Source organism: Hyla sarda, chromosome 11 (assembly GCF_029499605.1).
Source record: "Hyla sarda isolate aHylSar1 chromosome 11, aHylSar1.hap1, whole genome shotgun sequence".
NCBI lineage: Eukaryota > Metazoa > Chordata > Amphibia > Anura > Hylidae > Hyla > Hyla sarda.
In genome coordinates, this window is record NC_079199.1 from 34,613,583 (window position 1) to 34,635,157 (window position 21,575).

The following is a 21,575-nucleotide window of genomic DNA, read 5'->3' on the forward strand; positions in this document are numbered from 1 at the left end:
GGGGAAGCGGAGGCCTGTTCTGGAGATTGTGGGGGAGGGTCCAAGAGGTCAGACTCCCTGAGATCAGACACTTCCTGAGATCCCCTATCCTACTGTAAAAGAAATTCTCTGTATATAGATTTCACCATTAATGTGGGCTCCTAAACATATGTCGGATATTGCTGGCAAACATGAAATCCTGAAATGTGTGTTTCATCACTAGCAGGAAAGCTTCAGATTGTAATGCATTCTCAATGATGAATTTTATAATCCTACTCAGCTATAGACAAATCTATCTGTATGGATTCTACATTCAGCAATGAACATCTAAAGCACCGTCAGGTTCTAAAATCAATGTGACACGTATGAACCACGGTGCAGATTCCTTCCCATTCTCCACCTCTGTTTGTTCAAGACCTTCCAACTAAACAAACCAGCCGTTTGTGATGGAACTGACATGGTGCTAACAAGACGCTTAATGCCCAAATCAGCTTGAATACAGGTAGAGTTCTCCCTAATACTAATACCAGGATCTTGCACATAAGCACTCCCAAAGCGCCAAGTTCAGGGGAAAAAAAAGTTATTCCTTTCCCCTCCCTGAGCAAATATTACCTTGCATTAAGTGAGCCACGTCATGTGTACAAGTGCGTGTTTTATCCACGTAAGGCTCCAGCCTGGTCTTACCTGCAGACTTCTCAGCTATCTTGGCCTCTGTGGCTTGTTCCAGCAGCTGCACATCCACCTTCAGTGTTTCCAGGTCTCTCTCTTTGCTCATCAGAGCTTCTCGGAGCTGAGAATAAACAGGGAAAACTCAGCAATCAATGGCTGATAATAAGAACAGGCTCGGCAACCTTTTTACTTGTTTGCACATCCATCGCCAGACATCTCCGCAGCAGAAAACAATATGACTGCCGCAGTGTATTTATTTTATAGTGTAAAAGTTTAGAATTTAGAGAGAGCTACCACTTCTTAGGGAAATGTAATAATAGGATGGGAAAAACTGATGGAGGTGTGAGGCCTCCCCCTAAAATATCATGAATATTATCACCTAAATAAAAATCACCAACTGGATTACCTTTAATTAACTATAAGCCACACCCCCTTTACATACCTCTCCCCCGTTTACATATCCCATACCCTTATACATACCCTCCCCCCCATTTACATGCCGTACCCCTTTTACATATTACACAAAAACCTCCAAGAAACTCAGGATCAAGCAGGGCGCATGGAACTCAGGTGAGGTAGGAAAGGCTTATTACCCACAATGCAAAGCGTTTCGCGGAGAACTGCTTCATCAGGCAAATTTGCCTGATGAAGCGGTTCTCCGCGAAACGCATTGCATTGTGGGTAATAAACCTTTCCTACCTCACCTGAGTTCCATGCGCCCTGCTTGATCCTGAGTTTCTTGGAGGTTTTTGTGTGTTTGCTGCTTATCGCTGGATCCATGATCTACTGATCTATACATGCTTTTCCATTGTTGTGCTTGGATTAGTACAACCACCGAGGGTGAGCACCCAAATTTTGTGGTCATCTTTCACATATGCCTACGTTATCACACTATGGAGCACTTTCCTTTGTTTTAGCTCCCTTTATATATTACAGTCCTCTTACATACCACCCCCCCCCCCCCCCGTTACATGCCATACCACTGAATTTTGGTTTGTCACTTTTTTATTTAATGCCCAGCTCCAATACAGTACAATGCCCCTTTAGTGCCCCCATGACCGGTAGTATGCCCCTACAGCGCTCAAACCTTCTGCTGGATGAATCATGTGTGAGGATGCCTGAATAGGGGGATAAGGGACCCAGCACTCACCGGTAATGCTAAATCATGTGGATTTATTCATCCATAGTAGAAATCATGACATGAAGGACGCGTTTCGGCATGTTGCCTTCCTCAGCTTGCTGCCTATAGGCCCTGCTGGGTCCCTTATTCCATATACTGGTTTATTTCCACCTCGTGCACCACCACCATGGACAGAAGTGCCGACCTGCCCATTACCAGATGCCTGAATATTGAGCACAGAGCTAACTGCTCCATGTTCACCATTGTATTTATTGCTATAGGCGTCCTGAGGACATGATAGTATTGAAGATGACAAGTGGCACCATTTAAACTGAACCGGAAAAAAATCACTTATTTTTATTGTTGCCAATTTATTTTTTCCCCGCCTAATAGCCCATTCCTATCTATAAATATTGTAGTAGTTTAGAAAACCCATAATCCATTTTCAATAATGGATTCCGAGTTAAAAGGACAAATGGCACCTCTCTCTGGAGGACCCAACATGTCATTGATTTCAATGAGAACTGTGTAATGCTTCATTTCCCCTGCGGTGGTGCTGCAGGGAAATTGAACAGTTGCTGCCCAATTCCTGCACTGATTACTGCCGACTGCTGGGGTTCTAGCGGCAGAAATCTCTATCATGAGGGATTGTCTAAAGCCAATAATCCCTTTAAATTAAACAAAATGCTGTTCCGTCATTTATTATATTGCTCATATTTGTTTCTGTTTGACAACATATAAATGCAGCCAGTACAGCATCTACAAGGGTAGTCATCCAGCTTTCTTTGAGTCCTGAATTCTTTCCTTGAGACTGCAATATGGGGCTCTCCCAAAAACAGCTATCATTGATGATAGGTTTCTTCTGTAGAGTAACAAGTTTTATTTTCGGGGGGAAATGCCTTTGGAACAGTTACATCCTTCCTTATTTTAACGGCACAAATCTTTAACTAACACCTAGATTACGTAAATGCATTAAATGCATGTAAGGATTAGCACTCGAAATCCTACCCGCTGCTCCTGAATGTCTTGACGTCAGATCATAAGATGATTTGGTATGACTGCCAACCCAAACCTGACTGCTGAATCCATACCAAAAGCTAGCATTCTATTAATATTTGACATTAGATCCACAATAAAGTATGAAATATTAACAATAACACACACAGGTAAGTAAGGGTCCTGTCAGCAGGACACCAGGTTTTTCTGTGCACTTTTTGTTATTTAAATGTTTTATTATTTTTAGTGACAAAGAAACAATTTCACTAACTTTGAAACATATAGTAAAAACATGGATGTGCATTAAAACAAATAGAAAAGCAGTATAGGATGAGAGCCCCTATGGTAGGGTGAATAGGGTGAAGTACGTTAAAAGGGTACTCCAGAGGAAAGAAAAACATTTCAAATCAATGGGTGCCAGAAAGTTATACAGATTTGTAAATTACTTCTATTTTTAAATCTTAAGCCTTCCAGTACGTATCAGCTGCTGTATGCTCTAGAGGAAGTTGTGTTGTTCTTTACAGTCTGCCCACAGTGCTCTCTGCTGACACCTCTGTCCATGTCAGGAACTGTCCAGAGCAGGAGAGGTTTGCTATGGGGATTTGCTCCTGTTTTGGACAATTTCTGACACAGACAGAAGGACCTGGGAAGAGTGCATGCTATGGGACCATCTCAGAGAGAGGGGAGGGAAGTGCCCAGTACCTCGTTTGTTTTCCGGCTCATTCTAGTGATCAGTTTTTTAAGTGACATGTTGTTGTTTTTATATTTATTTCAATTGTGTTTCTTTGTTTATACTGGGATCATGTTTGACACCAGGCTAAATGATTTGTCTTACGTACTGCCAGACATTAAACTCTCATATCATCATACTGTATGTAGCAGCCAGTTTAATTCTCCATCGACACCACACATATGGAGGTCTACCTGAAAGTGCCAACATAATTTCTAATCACTAGTAGCCAGTAATATATTCACTACAGTTATACAGTACAGCTAGGAAAAGATTAATTTTAACCTAATGGCCCTGATTTACTAAGAGTGTTGTGTAGTTTTCTTTGTGGGTTTTACAACCCTACAATGTTTTTTCCACAGTATTTACTAAGGTTTCCCTACATTTTGCACTTTTCCCTAAATTTATTTATTTTTTTTTTTTTTTATTTTTTATTTTTTTTTACATATGCTCTGATCTGTCAGGTTTTCCTCCACATTCAAATCCACCACATATTCTGTGGAAACCTTAGTAAATATTTTTTTTTTTTTTTTTTTTTAAATGGCGTGGACACTTTTTGACGGCCATGCCCATTTTTCCCGATGACCAGGTCCCTTTTTCATTTTGTCGGGTTTACAATAGTAAGTCAGAGCCATAAAGGTTTTTTTTATGTTAATCCAGAATTAGGCAAAACAGAATCATTGTTAAATTGCTGCAAATTTGTCCATTTGTTACAAAAAAAAAAATATAGAAACCTACTGATAAACAAGGTATTAGCAATTGCTTACATACATACATAGGATCCCAAGATTGGTTACTGGCACATCATGTTCAACAAGAAGAACAATGGAGTGTTGATGTGCCATAACCGACATAACGTAAGAAGAGGATGTTTACGACCTCTTTGTCCCAATCACATGCATCTGTAAAACAATGCGGCTAAGGTACACTGGCTTCGGTGAGTGATATTTTAAAAACGTATGACAAGAAAAATTCCCACTTAACAAACCCTAAGAGGTATGAGACATATAGTGAGCTAACACATTGTTAACTTAAGAACATAGAAGAAGTGAACAACTACATGTCGATGGTTTGAAATTACTTAAAATGAGTTCTTGTGACTTTCAGTTCAGTGTCAGATGTAGTAATGGAAGCCCTGCTCTGCAGCCTTCATCTATAATTTGCAATTCTCCCAGAGCTAGTGAAGATCCACCCCCCATAGTCTTGTTTTGCTTATCTTGCAGACACAGGACAAAGCTGAGCTGATTTTCAGAGATTTCAGCAGTAGAGGGGAGAGGGCGCATATTGATCTATGCAAAGTTTGTTTAAATCACAGTGCCTATTTAATGCTTAAATGGGCAATGTCAGATTCAAAAACTTTTCATATGTTGTACATCTTGGCTAATATACTTCATAATAAAATTTTATTTCCTTTTATATAAATCATGGCTTAAAAAACACAACTAGGGGTCTCCATATCATCCAGAATATTATTCAGTTCGGTTCATTTTGCCCAAGTTGAAGCACAGAATGTGACAAAGTCCAGTAAGTGAGGGTGGGACTAGCACTCCTCTGTGCTCACTCCTGTCCTGTCCTATCAAACTGCAGCATGAAAACAGAAAAGGAAGGGGTTACAGAGCAGCCTGCAGTGATTGAATGAAGTGACCCTGTACTACAGCACAGCAGACTTTGGGGGGGGGGGGGGGGGGGAAGAATCAATCCTGTTTTTTTATTTTTTTTGTGGGTGTTCTGTTCTATGGGGAAGAGAGGGGTGGGCGGGGGGAAGGGGTAATATTGAAAAGGATTACATTTGGTAGATGTTACGTTATGCGCTCCGGCCGCACACGCTGGTCGTGAGCGCATAATCCCATTACCTGCTGCTGCCGGCGGGGCTGGGATTTGCATTGGGGGACGTGCATCCCGGGGCTGGGATTCGCATCGCAGGGCATGCGAATCCCTTCCAGTCACTCACTCACCTGGTGCTTCTTCTGCCCCCACCTCTCTGCTCCGGTGTGTGTGTCCCTCTCCCCTAGGGTGCGTGCACGCCAGAGCTTTAAGATTTAAAGGGCCAGTGCGCCCATTAGTGAAGAAACACCTGTGGCTCATTGATAAATTCCTCCACCTCCCACACTTCCCTGCCAGATCTTTGTTGCCCTAGTGCCTGAGAGAAAGCGTTCCTGAGAGTTGCCTTGCTGTGCATCATACCCTTTGCTCCATGACCTGACCTTACTCCTTTGCCGCCTGCCTACTGACCACTTGCTATGTTCCTGACTACGCAACTGTGCCACCAGCCCTGACCTTCTGTTATCCTGACCACGAGTTGCCTTATCCCACCTGTGCCTCAAATCTCCTCAGCCGCCTGTGAGGTCGAGCCGTGCCAGGGGTAGCGACCTGGGTGCCGCCTGCCGCAGCAAGCCCATCCTGCTTAGCGACAGGCTCTGGTGAAAACCAGCGGAACCTTAAACTCCGCTCCCTGGTACGGACCGAGTCATCTACCACACAGGTCCAGCGGATCTACTATCATCAGTGTTACAGTCTACTGAAACGTGAAATGTCTGTATATAAATGTCTGTATATAAATATAAGCTATTATACTGTATTTGTAGGTATCCACTTTTTTTCAGGAGGATTTCTGGCTTTTAACCAGAATTCTTCCTTTGCTACAAGCCCCCTCCAGAGCACAGAATGAAAAACCAAGTGAGTAACAGAGAGAAGGTATTTATGAAAGAAATATAGGTGCTAGACACATAACTATTATATGTACATGATCAGGATTATGTACTGAGTAACATAACTTTTTTGTGAGATATAACAGGTTGCCCAGTTGCCCATAGCAACCAATCAGCTTGTTTTTTTCAAAGTTGCCCATAGCAACCAATCAGCTTTTTTTTAAAATTCTTAACAAGGCCTCTGCAAAATGAAAGAAGCAATCTGATTGGTTGCTATGGGCAACTTTTCCTTTGCACAGGTTTTGCAAAATCTCCACCAGAGAGTCTTTAAATTTGTCTCGTCAGCTGAGACAAGCTTGAAAGGTCTAAAAGTGACTACTAACAGGGTCTTGTAGGAAAAAGAAGAAAGGTCCCAAAAAGGTTTGGCCTACAAAATCCATTTTTGTTCACACACTGCAATAAAATAATCCCAATTCAAAAAAGGTAATTGTTCTGGTTTTATAGCACTCTAACATTAAAGGGGTACTCCGATGAAAAACTTCTTTTTTTTTTTTTTAAATCAACTGGTGCCAGAAAGTTAAACAGATTTGTAAATTATTTCTATTTAATAATAATAACCCTTCCAGTACTTATCAGCTGCTGTATATTACAGAGAAAGTTCTTTTCTTTTTGAATTTCTTTTCTGTCTGACCACAGTGCTCTCTGCTGACACTTCTGTCTGTCTCAGGAACTGTCATGAGCAGGATAGGTTTGCTATGGGGATTTTCTCCTACTCTGGACTGTTCCTGAGACAGAGGTGTCAGCAGAGAGCACCGTGGTCAGACTGAGAAGAAGTTTTAAAAGAAAAGAACTTCCTGTGGAGCATACAGTAGCTGAAAAGTACTGGGAGGATTAAGATTTCTAAATAGAAGTAATTTACAAATCTGTTCAACGTCACGTCCCCAGTCCCGGAAACCCAGAGGTTCCCGAAACTGGAGATTCAGCACCGCGTAAAATGCGGGTGCTGCAGGGAGATTGCAGGGGGGGGGTCTCAGCAGCGGGCCCCCGCGATTAGACACCTTATCCCCAATCCTTTGGATAGGGGATAAAATGTTTTTGCCCGGAATACCCCTTTAATGCTAATAATAAAGTAAGCTTTTATTTGTTCACCCATCTTTAAAACAGCTAAAACATTAATAAAGCAAAGGATCATGGTAGGGGAGTGTACCTTTTGTCTTCGGGATTCGTCATACACTAAACTTTTTGCATAGTTGGACTTGATACTAAATCAGGTAAGTTATTCATGCTACTCAGGAAGTCATTCTTGGCGTAGGCTTTTGCTATCAGCTACTTGGCCACCGAGAGGCTACGCCATGTCACATGGCACATGTGGAACAGATAAGGGCATACGCAGCATCTAATCTGAAGGTGGGGCATTTTATGACTACTGCTGATGTTTCTACACACCCTGAGCGATAACCTACAAACCTCTACAAGGAAGACTCAAAAGTTGAAAAGCCATTATAGACAGAGCATGAGTAAGGGCAAGAAAACAATAGCTGCCTGTTATTTCTTTGTGTCAGGTTATTAGTATTGGAACAGGTTACATGCAGTGATGGCTTCTGGTCATGTCAGGGTTGCTATAATAAAAAGAATAGCTCCCTGTAAAATCAAAACATACAAAGAGCCCTTGTAAGTCTATGAGCCAAGTAAAGCATTCAGTGAGTGATCAGTCTCATCCCAAGTGGAGAAGACAACAACATTCTGGATACAACGGATATGTGGTAAGATCCGCAGAAGACAACACGTCTACCCCGTGCCTGTGGTCATGTTAGTGTCAAGTCATATTAGCGGAATGCATTATTTGAAGCATGCATGTTATTCTATTGTTTTACACCCTGGAAAACCGGAGACGTGATATATTGCACAATGAAACTTGTGAGCAATGATTTTGTAAGTTACGGTAAAAGGAAGTAAGGTTTTACAAAATATAGATTTTTACACTTCTGGCTCATGATGTAAGGTTGCCACCAGTTGGGCAAAATCTCAAGTAGAGTTTCAAAATAAAGTCGGGTGTACAACATGTGGTTATAGGCCTGAAATGATATTCTGTACCAGCCATCCCTCTCCCATACTTAAAAGGATCCAAAGGATATGGGATAAGATGTCTGATCACGGGGGTCCCGCTGCTGGGGACCCCTGCGATCTCCCTGCTGCACCTGGCATTCGTTTAGAGCTTTGGGTGCAGCGCCCTGCTCATGACGTCAAGACCACGCCCCCTCAATGCAAGTCTATGGGAGGGGGCGTGATGTCTGTCACGCCCCCTCCCATAGACTTGCATTGAGGGGGCATGGTCGTGACATCACGGGCCTCCGCCAGTCATCCAGCACGGAGAGAAGTTCGCTCCGTGCACCGGATGTCTGGGGTGCCGCAGCCGAGATCGACAGATCAGACATCTTATATCCGATCTTTTGGATAGAGGATAAGATGTCTAGGGGCGGAGTACCCCTTTAAGAACTCCTAATTGTTTGGCACTCCAAAAAGGTTTTGCATAATTATACCTTTCTCTATTGTAATTTTTGAAATTTGCTAAAAATTGTTTTATAAAATGTAGATGTATCTTCAGAGTAGAGAGCATGGCAACTTCCACTTCTCTTTGAAACACTGAACTGGAAAACCAGAAGTGGAACCCTCACATACCAGACAATTTTTTTTTTGTAACAACCAAAGTGGCTTATTTAATGTGGCTTCACATCACTGGATTTCACTGATTTATTGTTAGTGTCTGGACTAGGGCTATATAAATAAGTAAGCCATGTGGACAATGAAAATGTACCAAAATGATGCACTTACCAAGGATGGTTGTGTGGTCCAAGCACAATGTTGGTGATCGTATAAAGCTGAACCAATGGGGTCACCCTGCAGCCTTCCCATCCACAGACAGACAAGCCAATTTGAACATTGCTTGATGATACTACACACCAAGGAGCGCCTTTTGCTTTCTTTCCAGTAGACTCAAGTCCTTAAAGGGGTACTCTGCCCCAGACATCTTATCCCCTGTCTAAAGGATAGGGGATAAGACATCTGATCGCAGAGGTCCCGCCACTGGGGACCCCGTGATCTCTGCAGCAACTGGCTCTGTGCGCGATGACGGGGCGATGCAGGGGACGGAGCATCGTGACATCACAGCTCTGTCCCCTCAATGCAAGTCTACCGGAAGAGGCATGACGACCGCCACACCCCCTCCCATAGACTTGTATTGAGGGGGCGGAGCTGTAATGTCAAGATGCTCCGTCCCCTGCATCCCCCAGTCATCATGCACAGAGCCAGTGTGCTCCGTAGTGATAAAGGCAGGGCGCCGCTGCAGAGATCCTTTGGACAGTGGATAAGATGTCTGGGGCGGAGTACCCCTTTAAGTGTTCAAATTGGGTCTACTGGAACAGAGTTGTAGTGGCAGTCATAGGGTCAATGTGAATTACTTTCATGATATTAAAAGTAAACCAATTAAATATAAGGAATTAGGATAATGAGCCCTTTATGTTTGGAAAATCCCTACTAGTTAGAAAGGTCCCTTGACAATAAGCAGATCACAAAATGTTACATTGGAATCCATAGTGATCAGTGGAAATGTGGCAGTAAGTGTTCATTACAGGGGAAATGAAGAATTACACATTAAAATCAGTGGATTGTCTATCGAATCATCAAGTGTGAAAGATTCTTATCGATCTCCATTCTGGCCAAAAGCTGAAGATCCTGCTTAGAATTCCATAGAAGGGTACATAAATATGGGTTTTTGAACTTGACAACCCCTTTAGGATAGGGTTGGTTTAGACCAGAAACATGCCAAGATATATAACTTGGCATCACATTGTTTCACCATTACATCAATCAATCATTACATCCATAACCAAAGAGCAGTGTTAGGGCAGGAACACTGAATCTAGGGAAATGAATGAATGTGCACTTGGATAAAGTTAAGCAAATCTACACTAAGATTCCCAATAAAATATATTTTGTCTAGTAAAAGTCATTCAGTTTTCAAAGTGTTCCGATTCGCCAGAGAAGCTACACAGTCAGGAGTCTCATTCCAGACGTTTCAGGGAAATCAGAACACTTAAAAAGCAGAATGACTTCATGCAAGATGAAATATATTCACTGCCAATGATTAGGATTCAGGTTTGGTGAATCTTACTGCAGATTTGTTCAACTCCACAAGTGAGTTTGAATTACCCACTGCTTGATGATGTCATTGGGTGCACTGGTTGGTGTATACATAGAGGTACAGCTAGTGATGGAACATGATGAGGTTAGGGATGCTTTTCCCAATGAAAGTAGCACTGGTTGCTTTATATGAGGCCGTGGGGACCATCAGTGGAATAATGGTTGATCTCTGCATCAAGTCTACAATCAGAACAAGGGTCCATTTGCCAGATTTATATACTTTCCTACTGGATACAGAGTCAGAAATGAATGATAGGGAGCAGGTACGAGGGTGTATTGTTCATTTTATAAGAAAAAAATTCCGGGTCTCTATAAAGCTAGGGGGCCACCTGTACAGGTTCTGTAATGGTTACCATTAGTGGTTAACACCTTAGATATTCAGTACCAGATCTTAAAAGGGTACTCTGTTCCTAGATATCTTATCCCCTATCCTTTGGATAGGGGATAAGTTGTCTGATTGTGGGGGTCCCCGTGATCTCGGCTGGGCCACCCCAGACATCCGGTGCCGGATGACTGTTGATGCGGGGCCGAGGCTCGTGATGTCATGGTCACACGCCGCTCGTGACATCACGGCCATGCCCCATCAATGCAAGTCTATGGGAGGGGGCGTGATGGTCATCACGCCCCCTCCCATAGACTTGCATTGAGGGGGCATGGCCGTGATGTCGAGAGCAGGGTGTGACCGTGATGTCACGAGCCCCCAGTGCTGCACCCAACGCTCAAAGCGAATGCCGGGTGAAGCAGGGAGATCGCATGGGTCCCCAGCGGCGGGACCTCTGCGATCAGACATCTTATCCCCTATGCTTTGAATAGGGAATAAGATGTCTAGGGGCAGAGCACCCCTTTAACAACTCAGCAAGTGTTGTTTAATATTCAGGACTTTTCAAAAGGAGGCATTATAGGGTCTTATATTTCCTAGAAACTGTGTGATTTGGGGGAAATATGTTCTTAAATTTCTACCTCCTGTTCCTTTTATTAAGGATGAGAGAGTAAAACAGAGTTATACAACAGAGAACTGCAGTTGCATTTTGCCAAGATTAATTATTGATATTGAAATAAATTGTTGAAATCGGAAAAGTGACCTCGGACTGACAGACATTTCTGGTTATTATATATTGTTTCGTGTTGGCATGGAAACCAACCTTTGCTGGCTAGCAGGTTATATCAATGGTAAAATCTGCTGTTCCTTATTAAGGTATATGTTGACCTAGCTGTCATCTTTCGGATATCGACTTGCCACTCTTCTAGATTAAGTTTTTATTGCTTCCCTGGAAACGGATTGTGAATACTTGCGATATAGAGGTAATCTGGCTTTGCCCCTATACTTTCTTACTGCTAAAGCCATATTAACATTTCTGAACCAGGGAAAAGCCATTATACAGAAATCCATTTTTTTTTTCACTACTTGCCAATCCGACAGAAACAAGCAGTCTCTGATGATGTCACTGGTTGGATATCAGCTGAACGCTCGGCAGGTAGATGTGCACACGAAATGTCACGTTACATCCCTCATCATAAGGCCATGACATAAGACAGGCATCTAAAGGGGCACAGTTTTATCAATGCTCGCACCAAAAATAAAAGAGAAAGAACGTATCCAAAAAATTGTCTTAAATGGTAAAGGTAAGTATGCAATGCTACTCTTAATTGTACAACATTATTCTATCAGGGTCTATTATAGAGGAAATAAAGAATGTAAAAAAAAGTTGTAAATTAAGGTTCTTCTAGAAAAATTAGGCAATAAAACCAGGGTCTCTCAAAGCCTTTAAGTGTGCCTGTTATCAACAAAAACCTTTTATATAATGTAGATAATACCATTATATGTATATTTGTAATATACATTAGGGCTGGGCGGTATGACCAAATGTGTGTATCACGGTATTTTTGTAACTTTTGGCGGTTCCACGGTATATAATGGTATTTCCTCCTCCTCCCCTCCCCTCCCCAAATTAATTATCAGCCCAGCGCTGCCCCCATCGGGGTAAATACTCACATGTCACCCGCAAGCGCTGCCCTCCTTGTCCTGTTTGTTGCGGGCCACCGGCGCCGACACGCTATACTGTGCGGTATCCCTATGCCCGGGCTGCAAAAGGTAAACAAAATAAACTAATGCATGTTCATACGTCGGCCTTATGCTGGGGACGGGAACGTCGGACAGCCGTCAGCCTATCACTGGCCGCAGCGATGTTCCGTAAGGAGCTCTGGCCGGCTTCTTACATGACAGTGTGCTCAGCCTATCACCGGCCGAGGCAGAACATCGCTGCGGCCGGTGATAGGCTGACGGCTGTCCAACGTTCCGGCCCCCAAGAAGCGGGTGAGGCCGGTACTGGACCAATGGGAGGTGAGTTAAAGTTTATTTTGTTTATTTTTTGCAGCCCGGGCATAGGGATACCGCACAGTATAGAGCAGTGGTCTTCAACCTGCGTACCTCCAGATGTTGCAAAATTACAACTCCCAGCATGCCCGGACAGCCGTTGGCTGTCCGGGCATGCTGGGAGTTGTAGTTTTGCAACATCTGGAGGTACGCAGGTTGAAGACCACTGGTATAGAGTGTCAGCGCCGGCGGCTGCAACAAACAGGAGGAAGAGGAGGGCAGCGCTTGCGGGTGACATGTGAGTATTTACCCCGATGGGGACAGCGCTGGGCTGATAATTAATTGGGGGGGCAGAACAGCGCTCGCAGGCCACATATGATTAGTTCCCTGATGACAGTGCAGCGCTGGGCTGATTCATTCATTCATTCCCGAGGGGGGTGGAGGGCAAACCGGTATTGCGGTATGGGTTAAAATTCATATCGTGCAGCACAAAAATTTTGGTACTCGGTATGAACCGGTACACCACCCAAACCTAATATACATTGGTTAAAAAGCTGTCTCTGCAGCTACTGCCTGTGTGTCTCTATGAGGAGACCAAATACAGGAAGTGAGGGCGGGACAAGCAGGGCTCTGTGCAGGCTCCTGGCTTGTCAATCATCCTGATGTGTGAGACGGAGAGCATGTCACAGAGCCTCAGCGCAAAGAGCCCGGCTTGTCCTCAGTTTTGTAAACTTTTTACTCTTTTTATTGCAATTCATTTTCTTGTCTATATGCTTTTACTATATTGATCCTTTTAGACAGATCTATAGCTTTTCCTATACTAATTGTTCCAACTGTTTTAATATGGAGACAATGGATAAACATTCTTCAGAGATGTTTTCTAGTATGAACTCAAGTCCATACCCCTGACAAATAAATGTATAAAATCTTACAAAGCAATGCAAAATTCAATAAATATATATTAATATCAAAGATTTTCCCAAATCCGTCTTTTATTGGGTAAACTCTTATGTCGGGATCTTCAAAGTCAATTGGCTTATGCATGCTCTGGACGCCTCCAGCTGTACTGAACTGAAGCACATGCCCGACTTACATGGACACAAAATAATCAGCAGTCGATCTCACATTAATTATGGCTTTGGGTTATTATTGTCAGAGACGTTGACACGTTCAGGTATTAGTCTGTCATTATATCCTGAGGTCACATACATGCATTCCCAGCACGCAGGCACCAACCAATAATAGCGCTGCTTCTGACACAGTCAGGTAATTATGTCAAGACTCTGACAGATCTAGGAAAGCATTATGTGTTTGCTTTTACCACGGTCAAACAAGCAAGACAACCCGTTATGACATCAGTGGATTCTGGAAGTATTGTTTCCTGGCCTGTGAAACAGTCTATATTTCCACTAATGTATTGCTAAGCTGCACTTTACACTTGATTTAGAATATCTCTGCCATGCAAAAGTAATGGACAATGGCATGGCTGGCCACGACCCCAAGGACCCAATGCAAAATCTGTAACAAGGCCCCCAACTATAATGCGTCATTTAAAGTACTGGTGTCCTCACATAAGAATAGACCGTATGGGTGCCTTCATGCTCCAAGGCCTGGGTATACCCACACCCTCTGCCCTCTCTATAGGTTACACCCCTATTCATAAAGACTAGCAACTATGCAATATTCCCATTTTTTCTTTTCCCTGACAGCTGCATGCCCCCCCCCCCCCCCATACATATTAAAAGAAAACTATCATGCAGAAAAATGTATCCCCTTATCCAAAGGTTAGGGAATAAATTCTAGATTGCAGGAAGTCCAACTGCTGATACACCACGCATTCTCCTGCACCCCACCCTGATGGGGCGTGTTGATCCCTGCACGAAGTGGCGGCCGACACGTCCCCTCCATGTATCTCTAAGGGAGAGCCGGAGATACAGCCTTTGGCCATCTTCGGATCTCTCACGAAGATACATGTAGGGGTGTGTTGGCCGCCGCTTTGTCGGGACAACACGTTCTGTTCCCGGGGAGAGACGGGATATGATTAGGAGATCCCAACAAAATATTCCCAACCTTTGTCCTATGTATATGGCTACCTTAAAGGGACAAAACTCAGAAGCTTGAAGCCTTCAAAATGCTGACAGTTCTATACAGAGGACAAGGAGAGCAGTGAAAACATACTTGGGTTACAGTTGTGCAGGTTGCATGAGTGGGAAAAACTTGTCACTTTCACAAGTGTCACGGATGCAGATCCTTTATAATAAGTTTCTAGAGATCTGGGTTCTTCTCTGGCTCCTCCTCCTCAGCTCTAAGTTTCCGAACGAAGACCACAAGAACTGATACTTCATAGCTCACAGGAAGGACTGGGAAAGCGCTCGGAGCACAGAACTCTAGGCACTTAAAGGGGTACTCCGGTGGAAAACTTTTTTTTTTTTTTTTTTATCAACTGGTGCCAGAAAGTTAAGCAGATTTGTAAATTACTTCTATTAAAAAAATCTTAATCCTTCTAGTACTTATTAGCTGCTGAATATAACAGAGGAAATTATTTTCTTTTTGGAACACAGTGCTCTCTGCTGCCATCTCTGTCCAGAGTAGGAGAAAATACCCATAGCAAATATATGCTGTGCTGGACAGTTCCTAAAATGGACAGAGATGTCAGCAGAGAGCACTGTGCTCATGATGTCAGCAGAGAGCTCTGTGCTCCAAAAAGAAAATAATTTCCTCTGTAGTATTCAGCAGCTAATAAGTACTGGAAAGATTAAGATTTTGTAATTTACAAATCTGTTAATCTTTCGGGCACCAGGCCGGAAGAAGTGCTAATTAGCACGAAACCACCGGTCGTTGCCTCGTAGCCCCCCGTCTACCATCCCCTCCTCTCCATGGAGCCTCGTCTGATGCAGCGATGGACGTGGTGAGTGCAGGATTCTCTCTCTATTATTTACTGCTGTAAATTAATGTAGGCTTGGCGCTCTTCGGACCAACGGGATAAATTCAGCAAAATACATATTATACCATAGATGCATTGTATACCAATGGGAGTGCTGTATGGTTTGTTCACATTTTCTCTATATAAATTCTGCTGGTGGCTACAGAGGCAGAAACCAAAAGGAGATTTTTATGTAAAGTAATCCCAAGGAACACATTATCTCTGGGGGGGTAGTATGAAAGTCCCATAGAGAGAAGCCGAAATACAAAAGCAGTGTAAAAAAGAATTTAATACAATTGCGTTTTCCCACTTTGAACAGAAAGCTAAACCCACACATACAGACAGTGGTCATACTGTTCGAGCAAAGAATACATACTGTGACCTGTACCTTTTTATTGCTTTGTCTAAGATAATCCACCTCCTGTAACAATGCTGTCAGGTTGTGCTGCCCCCCTTCAAGGGCGCCAGAGGTTGGATGGTCGGGGTGGTGATGAGAATCCGGCCTGTCGCTGTGTGAAGAGCAGGAAAATATTTATTCAGTGTGAGCCAATCACATGACAGCTGTCTCCCTCTTATCCCAGGAAGCCATGTGCCGTCATGTTCTCTACACCTGCTTTACATATTAAGTAGGCAACTTGGGGGTAAGCCAATTGTTCCATTAGCAAAGCATGGCATTAAAGTTCACCGTAAAAAAAAAAAAAAAGAAAGTTTCACATTTAGTTTCCCTATCTTATGGCACATACATCACAAATGAGTTAGTGTTAATGCAAACCCCCAGCCGCCTGGTAAAATCAGCAAATTGTTAATGCTCCTTTATCTTAGCAATATCGTATTCTCTATATGGTTCACTATGCTAATGCCTATGAGCCAGGGTTGCCCGCAATGCGTGGATTTTCTGCTAAAGTAAGTCACTGCGAATCCTTACATGCTTTGCACTGTGCAGGGACTGACATTGAAGCTCATTTGGGATGTTGCATAGGTGATGGCCAACAGGGGGCGCAAAGGGAGGACTAACATGCTTTTATATCATATAGGAGCAGAAAACGGAGATAGGCTGGGTTCACACTACGTTTTTGCCATACTGTTTTCAATCCGTTTTTCTAAAGAAAACCGTATGGCAAAAAAATGGATGGAACAGTATGGAAAAAAGTAAACCGTATGCGTTTTTAAACAGTATACTGTTTTAAAAATTGCATACAGTTCCGTCAGTTTTTATTTAAAAAAAAAAACATATGTTTTTGAAAATGTTGTACATTTTTAATGGCAGGGGTCTTGGGTGGGGACTTTAAGATTCAAATGCGCATGTGCAAAGTAAAAACGTTTTTCCCGTATGGAACCGTATACATGTGCGTTTCCCATTGACGTCCATGTTTAAAAAAAAAAAACGCACGCGGTTGCAGTACGGTTTTTAAACCAAAGACAAAATTGTGGTCAACCACAGTTTTGACTCCGGTTTAAAAACCGTACTGCAACCGCATACGTTTTTTTTAACATGGACGTCAATGGGAAAAGCACATGTATACGGTTCCATACGGTAAAAACGTATACGTTTTTACTTTGCACATGCGCATTTGAATCCTAAAGTCCCCACCCAAGACCCCTCCCATTAAAAATGGACAAAATTTTCTAAAAACTTATGGGGTTTTTTTCTATAAAAACTGACGGAACTGTATGCACTTTTAAAAACAGTATACTGTTTAAAAACGCATACGGTTTACTTTTTTCCCCATACTGTTCCATCCGTTTTTTTGCCATACGGTTTTCTTTAGAAAAACGGATTGAAAACAGTATGGCAAAAACGTAGTGTGAACCCACCCATACAGTCCATCCATAAACTTTTGTTGAGGCTGCAGTCACATCACGTTTTTTCCCTCCGTGGCGCAGATACGGAAGGAAAATGTCAAAACAGAATGCTTATAGACAGGCACGGGCCCCATTGATTTCAATGACCCAAACATAATCAACTAGCGGCTACATTTGGGTCACTTTTATGGCATATATGAGTTTCGTCTCTGACCACGGTGCAAATATGTCCCGAAAGTAGTCACAACATCGGGCCATTTAAATCTATGAGACTGTGCATGCAAGAGTAGGTACACATCCCATCTTGACAATGTATCCGTCCCACAGAGGACACAAACCTGATGTGAATGAGCCCTCATTTCCAATTTGGGTAAAGTGGGCACCGAAATGGAATGTATTCCAATTATGTAGATATGGTCCCCTGTGTTCATGTGTTATCACATGTATTGTCTTCTGTATATTTAAAAACTACAACCACAGTGGAGGTTTGATGTTGATTCCTGTTAAATCCCATTTTATCTAGTAGCCAAATCCATTGTGACACAGTGATGGACCTCTAAGTCCTTGGAGCAGATATTAGTGCTGAGATATTGCTCCTATAGCTTCTTTCTTATGGGCTGATACACAAATACAGTGCTCCCTCAAATTACAATATTAATTGGTTCTGGGACGACCATTGTATGTTGAGACCATTGTATGTTGAGACCATAACTCTATGGAAACCTGGTAATTAGTTCTGAAGCCACCAAAATGTCATCCAAAAATAGGAAAAAGTGAGGATTAAAGAAAAATAAGAAGATAACTAATACAGATAAAGCAAATCCTTACATATAAAAGTAAGAGAGATCTGCTGGGAGCTGTAAATCACTGTCTATTTCAGTGTTTCCCAAAGAGGGTGCCTCCAGCTGTTGCAAAACTACAACTCCCAGCATGCCCGGACAGCCTTCGGCTGTCCGGGCATGCTGGGAGTTGTAGTTTTGCAACAGCTGGAGGCACCCTCTTTGGGAAACACTGGTCTATGCAGAGGAAAGAAGCTTCTTCTGGGTCCTGTACAGAACACGCAATGTCCTAAAAAAAAGTAAAATGGGAGTTGTAGTTTTGCAACAGCTGCAGGCACCCTCTTTGGGAAACACTGGTCTATGTAGAGGAAAGAAGCTTCTTCAGGGTCCTGTACAGTACACGCAATGTCCTAAAAAAAGTAAAATAGAGCCGCCCCCACCTGGTGTCCAAAGGAGCAGCTAACCCTGGCAGAGGTAAAGAGTACAGAACATGTAATACCTCCCTGTACTGTAGGGGGCGCTACCAGACACCAGTCAGTGCATGTACTTCAGTAATACAGGTAAAGAGTACAGAACATGTAATACCTCCCTGTACTGTAGGGGCTGCTACCAGACACCAGTCAGTGCATGTACTTCAGTAATACAGGTAAAGAGTACAGAACATGTAGTACCTCCCTGTACTGTAGGGGGCGCTACCAGACACCAGTCAGTGCATGCACTATAGGAATACAGGGGTTTTACCAGTGAAATGTCCATTCTGAGTGGTCGGTTCTTCCAGCCCTTGACACGATTCGCAGATTCCATAGCATTGTATGTTGAGTCTGGTTTCAAGTTACAATGGTCCAGAAAAGACCATTGTATGTTAAACTATTGTATGTTGAGGCCATTGTAAGTTGAAGGATCACTGTAACTTATTAGATGGTACTGACAATACATTCTATGTAGACAGTGCTAACAACAAAGATCAGGATGCGTGTATGAGTGAAGTTTCTGTAAAGACAGAAGGTGGGTACTCAAAATCATTGCGCCTAAGAACCCCAAATCAAAAACTACACACAAAAGAGACAATGCAATAATAACCATACATTACACAGACAGGCATTTACCTGAGCTCCCGAGTGTCTTTTTGCATTGGACTTGACATCTTCAGTGCCGATAAATTCCTTGGGCTGGGCACAGGGGTAAACTCTGACTCCGATCCTCTAGGTTTCTTTGTTTCTGGAGCTACAGATTCCATTTTTGGGTCACGTACTACATTAACCTATTAAACAACAATAATATATCATTACTAGGTCAATGGCCCCATTACATATTTCTGTGCCGCCAGGTAGTGCTCCCGTTTGTCTTTCGTCCCTCAGATGCAGCGTTTTTTTTATCTGCACTTTGTTTAAATTAAAGGGGTTATCCAGGAAAAAACTGGCTCCAGAATGTTGAATAGATTTGTAAATTATTTCTATTAAAAAATCTTAATCCTTTCAGTACATATGAGCTGCTGAAGTTGAGTTGTTCTTTTTTGTCTAAGTGCTCTCTGATGACACCTGTCTCGGGAACCGCCCAGTTTAGAAGCAAATCCCCATAGCAAACCTCTTCTACTCTGTGCAGTTCCCGAGACAAGCAGAGATGTCAGCAGAGAGCACTGTTGCCAGACAGAGAAGAACAACTCAACTTCAGCAGCTGATAATTATTGAAAGGATTAAGATTTTTTAATAGAAGTAATTTACAAATCTGTTTAACTTTCTGGAGCCAGTTGATATAAGAAAAAAAGTTTTTTCCTGGAATACCCCTTTAAAGAAGAGTGCAACATTTATTTGTTTCTTTGAGACAGAGACATATTTTTGTGCAACATAAATTTTGCTTAATTATTAGGTAAAACAAATTCAGGGATTAGTTTATTATTAATAAACAACTAATGAAACCTTCAGGAAAAGCTCCAAGATTACACCCAAGAGTTATAAGAGAATTTAGTTCAGTCAATTCTTATAATAGTTTTATTTTAAATATTGAACATTCTCACTTTATAGACAGTATTAGAAAGGTTTTAGCAAAACTTTTAGTACAAACACAGAGACAGATGAATGCTTTCTCCTACCCACTGAATCATTGAAGTATGGAGGGAGGAGGAGCCAAGATCAGGATGATCAGTATTGATCAGTCACACAGCAATTTCTACCTGACTAGTTTACTGAGCGGACGGTAACTCTCTAAGGACAGTCTAGATGCTCAGTTGATGACACATGAACAGTACAGTATAAATAGTGAGGACATCTGTAAATACCACACACATAGAAGTGAAGGCGCTTGAGATAACAAATGCAGCAGCACGAGAAACATTTACAAGTTTTCTTAAGCATTTGATCAGAAATGTAGAAAACTTCATTATTCTATACACAACCTGCTAGGGTGAGTGACACATGCCATCACCTGCATCAACCTGCACTAACACATGTTCAATCCTGCAGAATACATGGACTTTATGGGAAATACTGTAAAACTGTCACTGAACAGTAACTGTCCGTAAAATAATTACAAATGTGGATCAGAATGAAAAACTGTGTGTACAGAGGAAGGAAAGGAGAGAAAGGGGGTGGGAAGAAAGAGAAGAAAGTGAAAGTAAAAAAACAGAGGAAAGGAAGGATACAAGAAAAGGAATGGAAATAAAAAGAAAGAAAGAAGAAAGAGGAAAGTAAGAAGAGGGAAGGAAGAAAGGGAGCAAGGAAGGAAGGAAGAAAGAAAGAAAGAAAGAAAGAAAGAGAAAGAAAGGAAGGAAGGAAGGAAGGAAGGAAGAAAGGAAGGAAGAAAGGAAGGAAGGAAGGAAGAAAGAAAGAGGAAAGTAAATAGAGGGAAGAAAGGGAGGAAGGAAAATAGAAAGGAAGGACAGAAGAAAAGAAGGAAGGGAGAGAAGGTTGAAAAGAAGGAAGTGAGAGAAGGTTGAAAAGAAAAAATAGGAAAGAAACGGAAGTGATAAAAGAAGAATGGAGGGGACATGGACAGACAAGAGTAAGTAAAGGTGGAAAGACAGATATAGGAAAGAATACAAAGAACAGATGGAAGAAAGATAAAGGAGAGGAGGCTGAAAAGAAAAGGGAGAGAAGAAAGGAAGGTAATGGAAGTCAGAAAAGAATGGAAGAAATGAGAAAAGGAAGGGTAAAAAAAATAAGGAAGCATGGAAAAGAATGAGGAGGGAAAGGATTAAAGAAACAGTGGGAAGAAAGGAAAAAAGGAAGAGTGAAGAGGAATTAAGAGGGAATATAGGGGATTAGGTCTTATATTGCTGTTTCTGGAAATACTGTAAAAAGCACATTATAATCTAGGGCAACCCCTTGGAGTCATTATCTCCAGAGGCTTTTCAGTATGTTCAAGTACTAAGTCCACCATTGGCTGAACAAGTGCTAATATAGCGGCTGTCACCATCAC

The 21,575-nt window shown here is 42.3% G+C and overlaps 1 protein-coding gene across 5 annotated transcripts in view; it reads right to left on the reverse strand.

The window, feature by feature from the left end:
* The window catches only part of MIPOL1 (mirror-image polydactyly 1), a 339,635-nt gene that overhangs the window by 217,126 nt on the left and 100,934 nt on the right, over window positions 1–21,575 (reverse strand). For all 5 annotated transcript variants that reach the window (XM_056545248.1, XM_056545244.1, XM_056545246.1 and 2 more), the window contains 3 exons: window positions 19,268–19,422; window positions 15,968–16,088; window positions 664–769 (listed from right to left, as the gene is read on the reverse strand). In XM_056545248.1, coding sequence (XP_056401223.1) covers window positions 664–769; window positions 15,968–16,088; window positions 19,268–19,398 — 358 coding nt within the window. In that variant the 5' untranslated portion in view covers window positions 19,399–19,422. The remainder of the gene's footprint in view (window positions 1–663; window positions 770–15,967; window positions 16,089–19,267; window positions 19,423–21,575) is intronic.